This window comes from Mobula birostris, chromosome X (assembly GCF_030028105.1).
Source record: "Mobula birostris isolate sMobBir1 chromosome X, sMobBir1.hap1, whole genome shotgun sequence".
In the NCBI taxonomy this organism is placed as follows: Eukaryota; Metazoa; Chordata; class Chondrichthyes; order Myliobatiformes; family Myliobatidae; genus Mobula; species Mobula birostris.
The window spans coordinates 43,876,582-43,892,139 of record NC_092402.1 but is presented as its reverse complement, the minus strand read 5'-3'; the positions used below and the strand labels follow the sequence as shown (position 1 = coordinate 43,892,139).

General features: G+C 43.0%; 1 protein-coding gene across 1 annotated transcript in view; it reads left to right on the top strand.

Annotated features, from left to right (window-relative positions):
• Positions 1–15,558, top strand: part of LOC140191729 (uncharacterized) — a 106,164-nt gene that overhangs the window by 19,923 nt on the left and 70,683 nt on the right. Inside the window, exons 2-4 of the mRNA XM_072249422.1 lie at positions 1,915–2,459; positions 7,663–7,779; positions 12,795–12,851. Coding sequence (XP_072105523.1) covers positions 1,915–2,459; positions 7,663–7,779; positions 12,795–12,851 — 719 coding nt within the window. The remainder of the gene's footprint in view (positions 1–1,914; positions 2,460–7,662; positions 7,780–12,794; positions 12,852–15,558) is intronic.

The window sequence follows — 15,558 nt, the reverse complement described above, 5'->3', positions numbered from 1 at the left end:
GCGTCAACTTAGCGTGCCCACAACTTACTAAAACTAACCCTAACTGTACATCTTTTGGAACGTGGGAGGAAACCAGAGCACCTGGAGGAAACCCTTGCATTCAAACTCCTTACAGATGGTGGTGGGACTTGAACCCTGATCACTGACAGTGTAACGTTGTTACACTAGATGCCACACTACCATGCTGTCCTCTACGAATAAAGTTCCTCAACTAATAAAGGCAAGAATGCCCTACGCCTTTGTTCCCACTTCTTTGCCACTTTCAGGGAGCTATGGACTTGGAGCCCAGTGTCTCTCTGCACGTCAATACTATTAACGGCCTTTCCATTAACAATGTACTGTTTCTGTATATTTGATCTCCCAAAGTACGACATTTCACATTTGATCTAGAATCGGGTTAAACCTTGGATATGGGTTAAAATCATAACTATTGTACTGACGCAAGGCAATGTACTAACAGCCTTGTTACTTTTCCATCAAATACACAAATGGCAGATAAAGAACAGGCCAGATAAAAAATGCCTGATAAAGGATTAGCAATAAGCTTTCTGACTCTCTCATCGTATTCCTCTTACTGTAGGATCACACGACCTTCCAGACGCAGAGACACAAGAGATTCTGCAGATGCTGGAAATCTTGAGCAACACTCCCAAAATCCTGGAGGAACTCAGCAGGTCAAGTAGCTCTTACGGAGGGAAATAAACAGATTGTTTTTTGGGCCGAGACCCTTGGTCCTGATAAAGAGTCTCAGTCCGAAATGTGACAGTTTATTTCCCTCCATAGATGCTGCCTGACCTGCTGAGTTCCTCCAGGATTTTGGGAGCATTGCCTCTCAAATGCAACTGTTTTCTTCTTATTACAAAAGACATTGCCATTATTTGTGTAAACAGCGAAAAAAAAACCAACAAACATCAAAGTCTATGTTTCTCTCTTTACAGAACATTGTGTTCTGGGGTTAATGACATTTTCCCAAATCCACTCCAAATATGGTCCTGTTTTCCAAAAGAACACGTTAAAAAAAAAACACTAATGCCTACTTAAATCACATGTGCTTCCACAACTTTTTGTGAATGTTGTTTCTCTGACTTGGTCTGGATTATATGGGGGTTCCAATCCCACAAATGAAATGATGGACTCAGGCGACTGCTGAACTGGCCTGGCAGGGTGACCTGCTTCCAGGGTTACCAGGGCAGGTCCTTTGGCCCACAGTGTCGTGTCAATGTTTTAACCTACTCTATGATCAGTCTAATGCTTCCTTCCTGCACAGCCCTTCATTTTCCTTTCATGCATGTATCTATCTAAGAGTCTCTTAAATGTGTCTAATGTATCTACTTCTTCCTCAACCCCTGGTTCCACACACCCACTACTCTCTGTGTAAAAAACCTACCTCTGACATCCCCCTACACTTTCCTCCAATCACCTCAAAATTATGCCCTCTCATATTAACCATTTCTGCCCTGGGGAAAAGGTGCTGGCTGTCCACTCTGTCAATGCCTCTTATCATCTTATACACACATAATAAATTGAATAAGTGTATAATAAATCAAAAAGCACTATTCTGCAGATGATGTCAACTAGCAAAGTCAAAATCGAAATGGGATTCTATTGTACCAGGTACTGACAGTTCTGGCAGTTTATTCTTGCTGACAGAAAACGCGTGTTTGCCACTCTCTGAAGTTTTAATGAAAATATTAGGAAGATGCATAAACGTAGCAGCCACAGCAAAGTTGATGGTGGATTTTTTAAAAAACAAGTAACAAGCAGGTGGTGTGTTCATTCCACATTCACTAACTCATAACTAATTCACCTCCAAGTCTTTGTCTTTACTCAGCTGCATTATTAAGGCAATAGACACAGAACCAGCTTTACTCCCTGATCCAAGAGCACTCACGAAATAGCATGTTTGTCTTCCAGGCAATAGATCACATGAGGACATCAATCTGCTACAGCTGATCTCAGAAGAGTCTCCGCATGTGTCCAAGGTTGAAGGATTGAATGGAGGAACTGCGTTTGCTTTTGACTCTGGTTTCATGTCTACACCGGTTCCAGTCCCAACCCTCTTCCCAGAACCGTTCTACCGAGATTTTTCCATCCTAGCAACACTGAAGCAAAATGACGAAAGAGGTGGGGTAATTTTTGCTGTTGTGGACCCATCTGAGAAAGTAATTTCCCTCGGGATAAAGCTATCCGCGGTGATGGACGGCAACCAGAACCTTGAGCTATATTACACACCGCTTGACTCAGATGGTTCTGAAATTCTTCGCTTCAGCCTGCCGGCTAGAATGAAACAATGGATACATCTTGGAATCAGTGTTGAGGGGAATATGGTGGTCCTCCACCAGTGGTGTCAGATGCCCAAAAGGCTTAAACTCAAAAGATCACCTGGGCCCCTGGAATTTCACCCACATTCTAAAATATACATTGCTAACGCTAAACCAGTGGATGGAGATAAGTACAGAGTAAGTCCTCCTTATGCTAATACATCTGCATTGACTTCAAGGCCTTGATTAAAGTTCTCAAACTCCAGGATTAATTTGTGCAGTTATGTGATTAATTCTTCAAGATAATTCAGCTGGGCTGAATGTCTTAATTTAGATCAAAGGGTTCTGTAGTTTGAATTCTACTAAGAGTCCCAGTTTAAATTAATTAGGTCATCCTAATCTCTCAGTCCAGCTGTTAGTAGACACAATTCTAGTTCCATCAAAGCCTAAGACTTCAGTTAAAACATTACATTCAGGTGGTATATTTAAAGCAGAGGTTGTTAACTTTTTGATTAGTAAGGGGGTCAAAAGTTACTGGGAGAAGACAAGAGATGCCATGATCCAATGGCAAAGTTGATTCAATGGGCTGAGTGGCCTAATTCTGTTCCTATGCCTTATGGTCCAAGAGGCATTAATAGTATAGGTGCAAACTGATCATAGCACTGGAAGGGGTGCTCAACAATAGGAATACCAACTATTTCTATCTCTTATTGTCTTCTGTATAATAATAATGTCCTAAGATCCTCACTGAAATATGATCACAGCACTGAATCACATAGGAGACATGACTCAAAAACTTGGTTGAAGAAACATCTTCACAAATAAGAGGGAAGAGTGTTCTAGGGTGTGGATTCTAGATTTTAAAGCTTCAGCAACCATAGACATGGCCATTAAATCATGGAGTGGTTGAGAGTGAAAGGTTCAAATCAGAGGAGTGCAAATATCAAAGGATTATACGGCTGGAGGAGGTTACAGGAAAGGTGAGACGATGCAAGGATGAGAAATTTCAACTCTGGAGAACACCCATCCACTGACACCAAATACATAGTTCCCTCACCCCGCACTACTCGTTTCTACCTCCTACCCAAGATCCACAAACCAGACCGCCTAGGTAGGCCCATTGTGTCTGCCTGCTCCTGCCCCACTGAGCTTGTGTCTGCATACCTCAACTCCACTCTATCCCCCTTGGTTCAGTCCCTTCCCACATACATCCGTGACACTTCACGTGCTCTCAATCTCCTCAAAAACTTTCAATTCCCTGGCCCTGACCACCTCATTTTCACTATGGATATCCTGTCCTTATACACTTCTATCTCCCATCAAGAAACCCTTAAAGCTCTCTGTTTCTTTCTCAACAAAAGACCCAACTAGTTCCTCTCCACCACAACCCTCCTTTGTCTGGCAGAACTGGTCCCCATCCTTAACAATTTTTTCTTCAGTTCCTCCTACTTTCTCCAAACATAAATGGTACCCATGGACATCCACATGAGCCCCAGCTATGCCTGCCTTTTCATTGGCATGTTTCAAGTTCTAAGACTTCCCTGGTAATGCCCACCCAATTCTTCCTTTGCTACATTGACGACTGCATTGGTGCTGCTTCATGCACCCATGCTGAGCGTGTCAACTTAATCAACTTTGCCTCCAACTTCCACCCTGCCCTTAAATTCACTTGGTCCACCTCTGATACCTCTCTCCCCTTCCTCAATCTCTCTGTCTCCATCTCTGGAGACAAACTGTCTACCAATATCTTATATAAACCTACTGTTTCCACAGCTATCTTGACTATACCTCTTCCCACCCCATCTCCTGTAAAAATGCTATTCCTTTTTCTCCGTCCCTTTGTCTCCACCACATCTATTCTCAGGATGAAACTTTCCTTTCCAGGACATCAGAGATGTCCTTCTTCAAAGAACGGGGTTTCCCTTCCATTGATGCTGCCCTCACTGACACCTTCTGCATTTCCTGAATATCCATGCTCAGCCCATCTTCCTGCTGCCTTAACAGTGATAGAGTTCCTCTTCTCTATACCTGCCACCCATGAACCTCCACATCCAACACATCATTCTTTGCAATGTCCGCAACCTCCAAAGAGATCCTACCACCAAACACATCTTTACCTACCCCTGCCCTCCACTTTCCGCAGGGATCACTCCCTCCGTGATTTCCTTGTCCATTTGTCCCTCCTTGCTAATCTCCTTCCTGGCACATATCCCTGAGAGTGACAGAAACGCTACACCTGCCTATTCAGGGTCCAAAACAATCCTTCCAGGTGAGGCAGCACTTCACCTGTGAATCTGTTGGGGTTGTCTACTGTATCTGGTGTTCCTGATGTGGCCTTCTGTACACTGGCGAGACCCAATGTAGATTGGGAGACTGCTTTGTCGAGCACCTCCATTCCATCTGCCAGAAGTGGAATTACTTGGTGGCCAGCCATTACAATTCCTATCCCCATTCCTGTTTTGACATGTTGGTCCATGGCCTCCTCTTTTGCCACGGTCAAGGTGGAGTGGCAACACCTCGTATTCTAGGTAGCCTGAAAAGCTGATGGCATGAACATTGATTTCTCCTTCCTGTATTTTTTTTCCATTCACCCCTCCTCTCTTCTTCTGATCCCCCACTCTAGCCTCTTACATCTTCTCCTCACCTGCCTATCACCTCCCCCTGGTGCCTCCCTTCCCTTTTCCCTATGGTCCACTCTCCTATCAGACTCCTTCCCCTCCAGCCCTTTACCTTTCCCACCCACCTGGCTTCACCTATCACCTTCTAGCTATTCTCCCTCCCCCCACCCCACACACATTTTTTCTGATGTCTTCCACCTTCCTTTCCAGTCCTGAAGCAAGGTCTTGGCCCAAAACGTCAACTGTTTATTTATTTCCAAAATGCTGCCTAACCTGCTGAGTTCCTCCAGTATTTGTGTGTGTGTGTGTGTGTGTGTGTTAATCTAGGCTCAGAGTCTTATTAAAACCTCTCAAAATTCCTGCCACAAAATGCAGCATTTCAGGGTCAGGGTTGGTTTATATGACTTACACCCAGATTCATGATAAATGACAATGTTTGTCGGACCCTGAATGACTTTTTCATACATCGCGATCTAGCAATGCAAAGAAAAAACAAACATACAGGTTTGAAATCTATCCGATGATATCTGGATCTACCACTTTGATTGCTTCAGTCCTTTTATGAAGATCTGTGCAGGAGTTTTCACTGTGGTTCATTTCTGAATAAATGGCTCACTTAACGAAGAGGTTTAGGTGTCACTGATGATGGGACTTAGAATTATCGCATAAAGAGGAGGGTGGGGTTTGGTTGAGCGTCAGGCAATACTGGAACTTGGGACTTGTCTTTTAGATAAGAACTAACTGAGCTTAATAACTTTGATGGAGTTAAGTGTGAGTGTTACCAGTTACCCAACTCAATACACTGGGCCTTCAAAGACAGAGAAAATGGTTCCATTTCGAACACCTCCAATTTACTTGCTATTCCTTCTGAACTTCCTATCCTAGGTATAAATTTGCAGACAACATGAAGGTTTCCTTTTGGAATCTTATAACACAGCCAAGGGGACAAAAACAGAACTTATATCTACATGTTTAGGCTTTGAAGAAATACTTTCGACACCATGTACCTTTGGTTGACGCGGAGCAGTGGTGATTCACCGTTTCAAGACTATTCAGAACACACAATAAACGTTGCACTTCAAAAAGACTTTTCCTTAAACATTTGCAGTGTCCAAGTCAATACAAATTTAGAAAAGAAAACACACCTTAAAGATATAATTTTATGGGTTTATGGAATCATTATATTTCAAATCTCCATGGCAGAGATCTGAAGCCCAGAGTATTTGACAAATATTGGAGGTATTAATATTTTCTATTTTATTGGTTCATGGAATATGAGTTCATGTGATAAGATCAATAATCACTGTCCTATTCCGAAGAGCTTGACATTGAGCAGCTTGTAAAGCACTTTCATTATTACATGCCAATAGATTATTTTATGTTTACAATGCAAGACATCATAAAATGAAACAGTATATTCTTTGCCAAATAAAAAAACAAGTAACATTATATTCTCCCAAAACAAGTTATTGTGATTGATCAACAAATTTCTAAATCTATTTTTTTTTTCTTATTAGAGCTCCTTCTTTTGATTAGAATGTACGGGACTGGCAAATACCAACCTATCTTGTCATGACCCTTGTTCTTTATTTGTTGACCTGCACTGCACTTTTGTACTATTTTGATCTACTTAAGTACAGAATCATCTCACTGGAGATTAAATTTGATACAAATTTATAGAAGTGTGAAGTGTGCTAGAAGGAATGGTGGGGGTGGTGAGCAGTATAAGCTAAATAGCGGAGTCGAAGGGTATACAAGAACAGTGTTTATGTGTGTAAATCCTAGAGAATGAGAGAATATATTGGGAGAGTTGTCAGTAAAGCAAGTTTAGCTTTAGTTGTCACATGTACCTCAAAACATTGAAGCGTACAGTCAAGTGCATCGCTTGCGTTAGGAATTTGCTGGGGGAAGCCTGCAAGTATGCCAGGCTTTGGCGCTAACATAGAATGCCTACAACTTATTAACCCTAGCCTGTACGTCTTTGGAATGTGGGAGGAAACCAGAGCACCCAGAGGAAACCCACACGTCATGGGGAGAATGTACAAACTCCTGACAGCCAGCGGCAAGAATTGAACCCAGATCTTACAATCGTGTTACGCTAACTGCTATGCTTAATGGGATCCTAGGATTCATAAGCAGGGGAATAGGGGAGAACTTAGGAATATGTACGGAGCCTGCTGAGACCACAATTAGGGCGTTGCATGCAAATCTGAATGCAACTCTCTGGAGAGGATGTGAAAGTTGCTAAAAATATTTACCCCAGACTGACTCTAGGGATGAGGGGTTTCATCTGCTGGACTAGAGAAGGTGAAGTTATTCTCATTGTGGCAAAGAAGGCTGGGAGAAGGTAGAGGAGTGCAGGGTCATGATAGCTTTAGGTAGGGTAAGTAGAGGGAAGCGGTTTCTCTAATCAAGCGATTCAGGGATCGGGGGGGCACAGATTTAAAACCTGGGACACAAGATACTAAAAGGGATGTGCCTAATTTTTCTTTTTACTTAGAAAGTGGTTGGAATTTGGAATTCACTGTCTGTTAGTCTGGTGGAAACAGTATCAGTTGGTGCCTTCAAAAGCTACTTGAGAGAGAATAATCAGCAGAGCTGTGGGGTGGGCATGGGACGCATGCAATCATTCTCCAATTGGCTGGCATAGACTGGTCTGACCAAATCTCCCCCGTCCGTATCATTACAATTCTCTGACACCATGATCTGATGAAATATTCTCCGCATGCTTTATCCCTGCTCCACCCACTGATCGAAAGCCATGTTGCTGACTTTTCTTTCAGGGAGCCATTCAACTTTTGTCCATCACGCCAAACCCCGAGGATGCAGAGAGGCTGAAGGACAAGCAATGTGATGACATGGCGGTTGATGAATACGAAGACGATGAAGATGATCTCAAGGTACAAGCTGGGAATGGGGTGATGCCCTGGGTGAGAACCAGCTCTCAGGTGCAGCAAGTCAGGACAGGATAGGACACTTTCAGGGCTGTGAAGGGACAATTTTTAGAGTGATATCAATAGACAGCTCAGAAAAGTGACCTAGATCACTGACTTAAGCTAAAATGGAATCATGGCTCATTCATATCACTGAAAGGTGAAAGTTTGTTTCATTTGAACAGCATCCAGCTATTGAATGTGTTACCGTGGTGATATGTATGAAAGATATGGTTATTAGTCAATATAAGTAAAGCCGCTCTTTTCAAAAGCTACTTGGGCTGGAATTACCAGGAAGGATGCTGTGGGAAGTGGTAAAGCAAAGGCATTCCTGGCTGGCTTGAAGATTTTGGTGATGTGAATTCCCCTTTCTCAATGCAGGTTTCTGCCAGGCATCAGTTCAAAGGGGCCCCTGTCATCTGGCAGTTGTTATGTCATCAAGCTGGCTGAGCAGTTCAAATTCTGATGACAGGAACACAAGCAAGACATGGCATAATCTTTTTAAATACTTTTACAAAGTGCTGCATAAAAGGTGGAACATGCTGAGGGGAGATATTACAGTATCATTGATAAATTTCTGAAGAATAACTATATTTATTATGGCGTCCTTAAGTGCAGGGATTGTAATACACATGGAATAATTGGGTTTTAGAATCAGATTGTTTTGCAAAGCAATAACCGAGGCTCAGCAAATCAAAATGACAAGAGATTCTATAGATCTAGCCCATCAACAAGTTGCTTGATAGCAATGGAGCTGGACTTATTATGTACCGTTGTTGTGTTGTCGCCTGGATTTATTGCGTACCATTGTTGTGTCCAGAAGGTGCGGAGCGTGAGAGATTGTCTTGGACATTTTTGTTGCAATCACAAGACCCTGTTGGGCATTGGTAATGTAGAATACTGCCAGTCCAGTTCACTGGTTGATTAGCGAGACCAAAGGCAGGAGAGCTGCGTTGCCTGGGCTGTGGTGAAGACCAGGCCCTCATGCTACAGAGCCACCTGCTGCATCTGCCCAGGAGAGGAGATACCGAGGCATTGTGGGAGAAAGCAGAGTTCCGTGTAGGTGCACTGACTGGAGGCCAACCTGGGTTGTTGGCTGGACCCTCTGTTCGGTGCTGGTCTCTGGCGTTCATTTATTGCTGCCCTCCAGTGTTCACTCAGTGCAAGAACAAGCTGGACCAGGACAACAGCCCACACACAGCCATTCTACAGACATGGGCTGTATTATTTTGTTTGTGACTGTAAGTTTTCTGCTATCATAATGATATGTGCTATGTGCTGTGTGTTGTTGGCAATGTGTTTTGCACCTTGGTCCTAAGGAATGCCATATTCATGTATGGTTGAAAGATAACTAAACTTGAACATGAACTTGTATATGTCATATATACTACCCTGAGATTCATTTTCTTGCAGGCATTTACAGGAAAATAAAGAAATGCAATAGAATCTGTGAAAGACTATACACCAAGACTGACAAGCAGTCAAATGTGCAAAAGAAGACAAATTGTATAAATTGTATGAATAGATAGGTAGATAGATAATACGGAGAATATGAATTGGAGAGTGCTTGAAAGTGAGCCCATCAGTTGTGAAATCAGTTCAGAATAGTGGTGAGTGAAGTTGTCCACGCTGGTTCAGGAGCCTAGTGGTTGAAGGGCATTAACGGTTCCTGAGCCTGGTGGTGTGGGACCTAAGGGTTCAGTACCTCCTGCCCAATAGTGGTAGTGAGAAAAGGACAGGGCTTGGATGTGGGGGTGAGGGTGGACTTTGATGGTGGATGCTGCTTTCTTGTGGCAGCACTCCTTGTAGATGTGCTCGATGGTGGAGAGGGCTTTTCCTGTGATGGACTGGGCTGTTTCCACCACATGGACTGGGCTGTTTCCAAAGAAGAAACATACAAATTAGCCAGAAAAAGCGGCACACCTGAGGACTGGGAGAAATTCAGAGTCCAGCAGAGGAGGACAAAGGGCTTAATTAGGAAAGGGAAAAAGATTATGAGAGAAAGCTGGCAGGGAACATAAAAACTGACTGTAAAAGCTTTTATAGATATGTGAAAAGAAAAAGATTGGTTAAGACAAATGTAGGTCCCTTACAGTCAGAAACAGGTGAATTGATTATGGGGAACAAGGACATGGCAGACCAATTGAATAACTACTTTGATTCTGTCTTCACTAAGGAGGACATAAATAATCTTCCGGAAATAGTAGGGGACCGAGGGTCTAGTGAGATGGAGGAACTGAGGGAAATATATGTTAGTAGGGAAGTGGTGTTAGGTAAATTGAAGGGATTGAAGACAGATAAATCCCCCGGGCCAGATGGTCTGCATCCTAGAGTGCTTAAGGAAGTAGCACAAGAAATAGTGGATGCATTAGTGATAATTTTTCAAAACTCTTTAGATTTTGGACTAGTTCCTGAGGATTGGAGGGTGGCTAATGTAATGTAACCCTGCTTTTTAAAAAAGGAGGGAGAGAGAAACCGGGGAATTATAGACCTGTAAGCCTGACATCAGTGGTGGGGAAACTGCTAGAGTCAGTTATCAAGGATGTGATAACAGCACATTTGGAAAGCGGTGAAATCATCGGACAAAGTCAGCATGGATTTGTGAAAGGAAAATCATGTCTGACGAATCTCATAGAATTTTTTGAGGATGTAACTAGTAGAGTGGATAGGGGAGAACCAGTGGATGTGGTATATTTGGATTTTCAAAAGGCTCTTGACAAGGTCCCACACAGGAGATTAGTGTGCAAACTTAAAGCACATGGTATTGGGGGTAAGGTATTGATGTGGATAGAGAATTGGTTGGCAGACAGGAAGCAAAGAGTGGGAATAAACGGGACCTTTTCAGAATGGCAGGCAGTGACTAGTGGGGTACTGCAAGGCTCAGTGCTGGGACCCCAGTTGTTTACAATATATGTTAATGACTTGGATGAGGGAATTAAATGCAGCATCTCCAAGTTTGCGGATGACACGAAGCTGGGCGGCAGTGTTAGCTGTGAGGAGGATGCTAAGAGGATGCAGAGTGACTTGGATAGGTTGAGTGAGTGGGCAAATTCATGGCAGATGCAATTTAATGTGGATAAATGTGAGGTTATCCACTTTGGTGGCAAGAACAGGAAAACAGATTATTATCTGAATGGTGGCCGATTAGGAAAAGGGGAGGTGCAACGAGACCTGGGTGTCATTGTACACCAGTCATTGAAAGTGGGCATGCAGGTACAGCAGGTGGTGAAATAGGCGAATGGTATGCTGGCATTCATAGCAAGAGGATTCGAGTACAGGAGCAGGGAGGTACTACTGCAGTTGTACAAGGCCTTGGTGAGACCACACCTGGAGTATTGTGTGCAGTTTTGGTCCCCTAGTCTGAGGAAAGACATTCTTACCATAGAGGGAGTACAAAGAAGGTTCATCAGATTGATTCCTGGGATGGCAGGACTTTCATATGATGAAAGACTGGATTAGCTAGGGTTATACTCTCTGGAATTTAGAAGATTGAGGGGGGATCTGATTGAAATGTATAAAATCCTAAAGGGATTGGACAGTCTAGATGCAGGAAGATTGTTCCCGATGTTGGGGAAGTCCAGAACGAGGGGTCACAGTCTGAGGATAGAGGGGAAGCCTTTTAGGACCGAGATGAGGAAAAACTTCTTCACACAGAGAGTGGTGAATCTGTGGAATTCTCTGCCACAGGAAACAGTTGAGGCCAGTTCATTGGCTATATTTAAGAGGGAGTTAGATATGGCCCTTGTGGCTAAAGGGATCAGAGGGTATGGAGAGAAGGCAGGTGCAGGGTTCTGTGTTGGATGATCAGCCATGATCATACTGAATGGTGGTGCAGGCTCGAAGGGCCGAATGGCCTACTCCTGCACCTATTTTCTATATTTCTATGTTTCTATGTTTCTGCAGACTTTTCCATTCCTTGGCACTGGTGTTTCCATACCAGGTCATGATGAAACCACTCCCCACTGTGCATATATAGACATTTGCTTTGCATGATTCTGCTAATTTGCGCTTGTTGCTGTATTTATTGTTGACATTACTGTTTACTCTGCGAGCATTGCACAAGCAAGGAAAATCATTACACCCTGGTATTTTCAACAACAGCCTGTACTGTGCTGAAGCATTACTTGTTCTATATTAATCTAATCTAAGCAAGATAATTGGTTATCTTATTGTAACCTCATTTTCACATTCCTACTCACCCCAGTAAATTTTCCATTACTTGCTTCACAAGTACTAACCTCTATATCAAAAATATTCAGAGTATGTATTCAAGCATTCAAGCTGCCTTTGAGGGAGAGAGGTCCAAAGATTCACACACCTCCGAGAGAAAATATTCATCTCATCTCTGCCTCATTTGGTCCACCGTTGGTTTTAAACAATGACCCATAGTTCTAGATTCTCCCACAAGAGGAGACATCTTCTCCAGATGCCCCTCAGGATCTTAGAGTAGCATTATTTATCACATGTACATTGAAGCATACAGTGAACTGCATCATTTGTTTCAAATGGAATCTTCAAGGACTGTGCTGTGCAAATGTCGCCACACTTCTGGCACCAACGTAGCATGCTCACAACTCACTAACTCTAACCGTATGTTTTTGGAAACCAGAACTTCCAGAGGAAACCCAGATGGTTATGGGGAAAACATACAGATTTCTTACAGGCAGCAGCAGGAATCAAACCCCGATCGGTGATCGCTTGGCGCTGTAAAGTGATGTGGTAACCGCCACGCTGCCGTGCTGCCGTGCTGCCCATTGTGTTTCATTCAAGATCTCTCTCATTCTTCTCACCTCCAGTGGTTACATGCCCAACCTGTCCAACTTGCCCATTCCAATTATTTGTACAGTAAGCCTGAACTTCTATCTGAAACAATCTTCTAGAAAATAACTAAAATCCTTTCTGTTTTGAAATGTTCAATACACAGGGAAATCGCTGTCAATTTCTTTGTTCATGTTTGACTGACAGTGGCCTTTTTTCCACAGTATTCTGGAGTAGTGGAGGCCACAGACCTGGATATGGAATTCACTCTACCACAGCCCGTAAGTGGAGAATGGTTAAGCTGTCAGATACTGTTTTAATGATTTTTAATACATGGGTGGGCTTTTAAATTTTTCTTCAGGGTTGATTTTATTTTATTGATCATGGTAAGATCTCTATTTGATTTCATTTAATTTTGATGTAAATAAATCTTGAACATTATAAGCCGGTCCTAAACTTAGCCACTTAAATTTAGGCCGGAGAGTGGGGCCGAGGAGGGAAAAAAACGGATCAGCCATAATTGGATGGTGGAGCGGACTCGATGGGCCAAATGGCTTAATTCTGCTCCTATGTCTTATGGTCTTGAGAGACTGAGGAATGTTCTGGTAAACAACATCAATGTGGCAATACCAAATGAGGAGAACATTACCATCCAAGGGTTGGGATTGTTGGCAAGATCTCCCTGGGATTTCCAGTTCAATTACGGCCTGGTATGCAGTGAGAGGTGAGTTGAGTTGACCTCCAGACTGGCTGCTGTCACACCTAGATGGGTGGGGCCAAGGGGGATGCGCAAAACTGGACAGGACAGCCAGAACCGATTTAGCATTTCGTTTCCGAATTGGCTCCTTTTGCAGGAGAAGGAAGATATGACTAAAGTCCATTGTGTGTTTTTGGGAATAGGCAAGCTCTAGTTCCACTGTCAGGAGCAGGCTGAAACTTCTCTATTGGATTGAACCATGTGTATAATATAATCATTATTGATGTAAAATTGTCAGTTCACTACCTCATGATGAGCAATGTACCATGCTCACCTTCTCCTTACCCTCAGTGGGGTTCCAGACACTGAATCACCTTCAGAAGGGGGAAATGGTGATGAGCTTTCCCTTGGGGACAGTACTGAGGGAACAGTTATAGAAGACTGAGGACAAACATGGCTAAAACCGTGGAACAGCAAGAACTAACTAATCTCCAGAATGATTGTGAAGACTTGCGCAACACATCGTCACCATGGCAATAACCCATGCGGAGTAAACTTGTGTGGGTTTAATTTTGGTGGAAGTCCTTGATGGACTAACGGCACTAAGAAGAAGTACAATGTTTATCCTGGAGACAGAAGGGAAAGATTTGAGGGATTTGCCAGCACGATAAGGGAAATATTGTACTCGGCACTTGGAATGAGCGAATACAAACAGATGTTTGCAATAGACCACCAAGAAATTTTTGATATTTTCTCCAGGCCTCAGTTTCAGCTCTCATCCAAAACAGATGACCATAAACTGACCATCTGGCATTCCATCAAAACTATATAGAACCCCAGCTGGGGTCTCATACTTGGCAAGTCCAATACACTAAAATATGGTTACCATAAAGCCCAGTTTAAAATAAAGCCGATTAGAAAAAAGCAAGAAATGACAGACTTCAAAACTGGGTAAAATGATGAAGCTGATTAACAGAGTTAATTGGTAAACAGTTAATTGTAAATAGCAGCCAAAACATGGAATTTTTAAAAAATCCGATTGATTAGACTTAGGATATCAGGCTAATAAGGGATTGATGTCTTTGAGGAACTGCCATTGGAAATGAGGTTCAGAAGTTCACAACGTGATGCAACTTGGCAGGGAGTTTGACAGAGCCCAGGAAAATCAAACCAATACCTGTTAAGAGGTAAGGATTCAAATAAATCACAGAATCATTGAATGGTTAGAGCATAGGAGGAGGCCATTTGGCCCATTTTGCCTGGACTGGTTCTCTACTCATGAGTTCCAAGAGTAAGCAAAAATCACAAAAAATAAGCTGTACGTAACCAAAAACAATAACGGCAAGAAAAATTCAGCAGTGGAAAGAGAAACAGTGAATGTTTTATGTCAGCGAAAGTGAATGGTTTGGCGTGTGCATGTTCATTCTGAACTCTTTAGTCAGGAAGTACAAAGCAGAAAGGGTGGGTGAAAAACTGGCAGGTGATAAGAAATAAAACATTACAGATAGGAAGGACACAAAACAAGTCTTTAAAGTGCGGTATGAATGGTGTTGATGTGGATAACTTCACAGACTCCCACGGCCCCCAATGACCCTGTAATATCAGTCTCTGAGGCCGATGTGAGAGCATCCTTCAGGAGAGTGAACCCAGGGAAAACATCCGGCCAAGAAGGGGTACCTGGCCGAGTACTAAAGACCCGTGCTGACTAACTGGCTAGAGTGTTTACCGATATCTTTTAACCTCTCACTTTGACAGTCTGAGGTACCCACATGCTTCAAACAGGCTTCACGTATACAGGTGATCAAGAAGAGTGTGGTAACCTGCCTCAGTGACGATCACCTACATTCATAGTGAAGAAGTGCTTCAAGAAGTTGTGATGAAATATCAACTCCTACCTGAGAAGAGACTTGGATCCACTCCAATTTGCCTACCCTCACAACAGGTCCACAGCAGGTGCCATCTTATTGGCTCTTCACTCAACCCTGGAACATCTGGACAGCGAAGATGCATACATCAGGGTGCTCTTCATTGACTACAGCTCGACATTCAATACTATTATCCCCTCAAAATTAATCAATAAGCTTCAAGATCTTGCCTCAATACCTCCTGTGCAATTGGATCCTCAATTTCCTCACTTGCAGATCCCAGTCAGTTCAGATTGGCAAAAACATCTCCTCCACAATCTCCATCAGCTCAGGGGCACCACGAGGTTGTGTGCATAGCCCCCTGCTCTACTCGCTTTATACAGCTCCAATACCATATTTAAGTTTGCTGACGCCACCACTGCCACT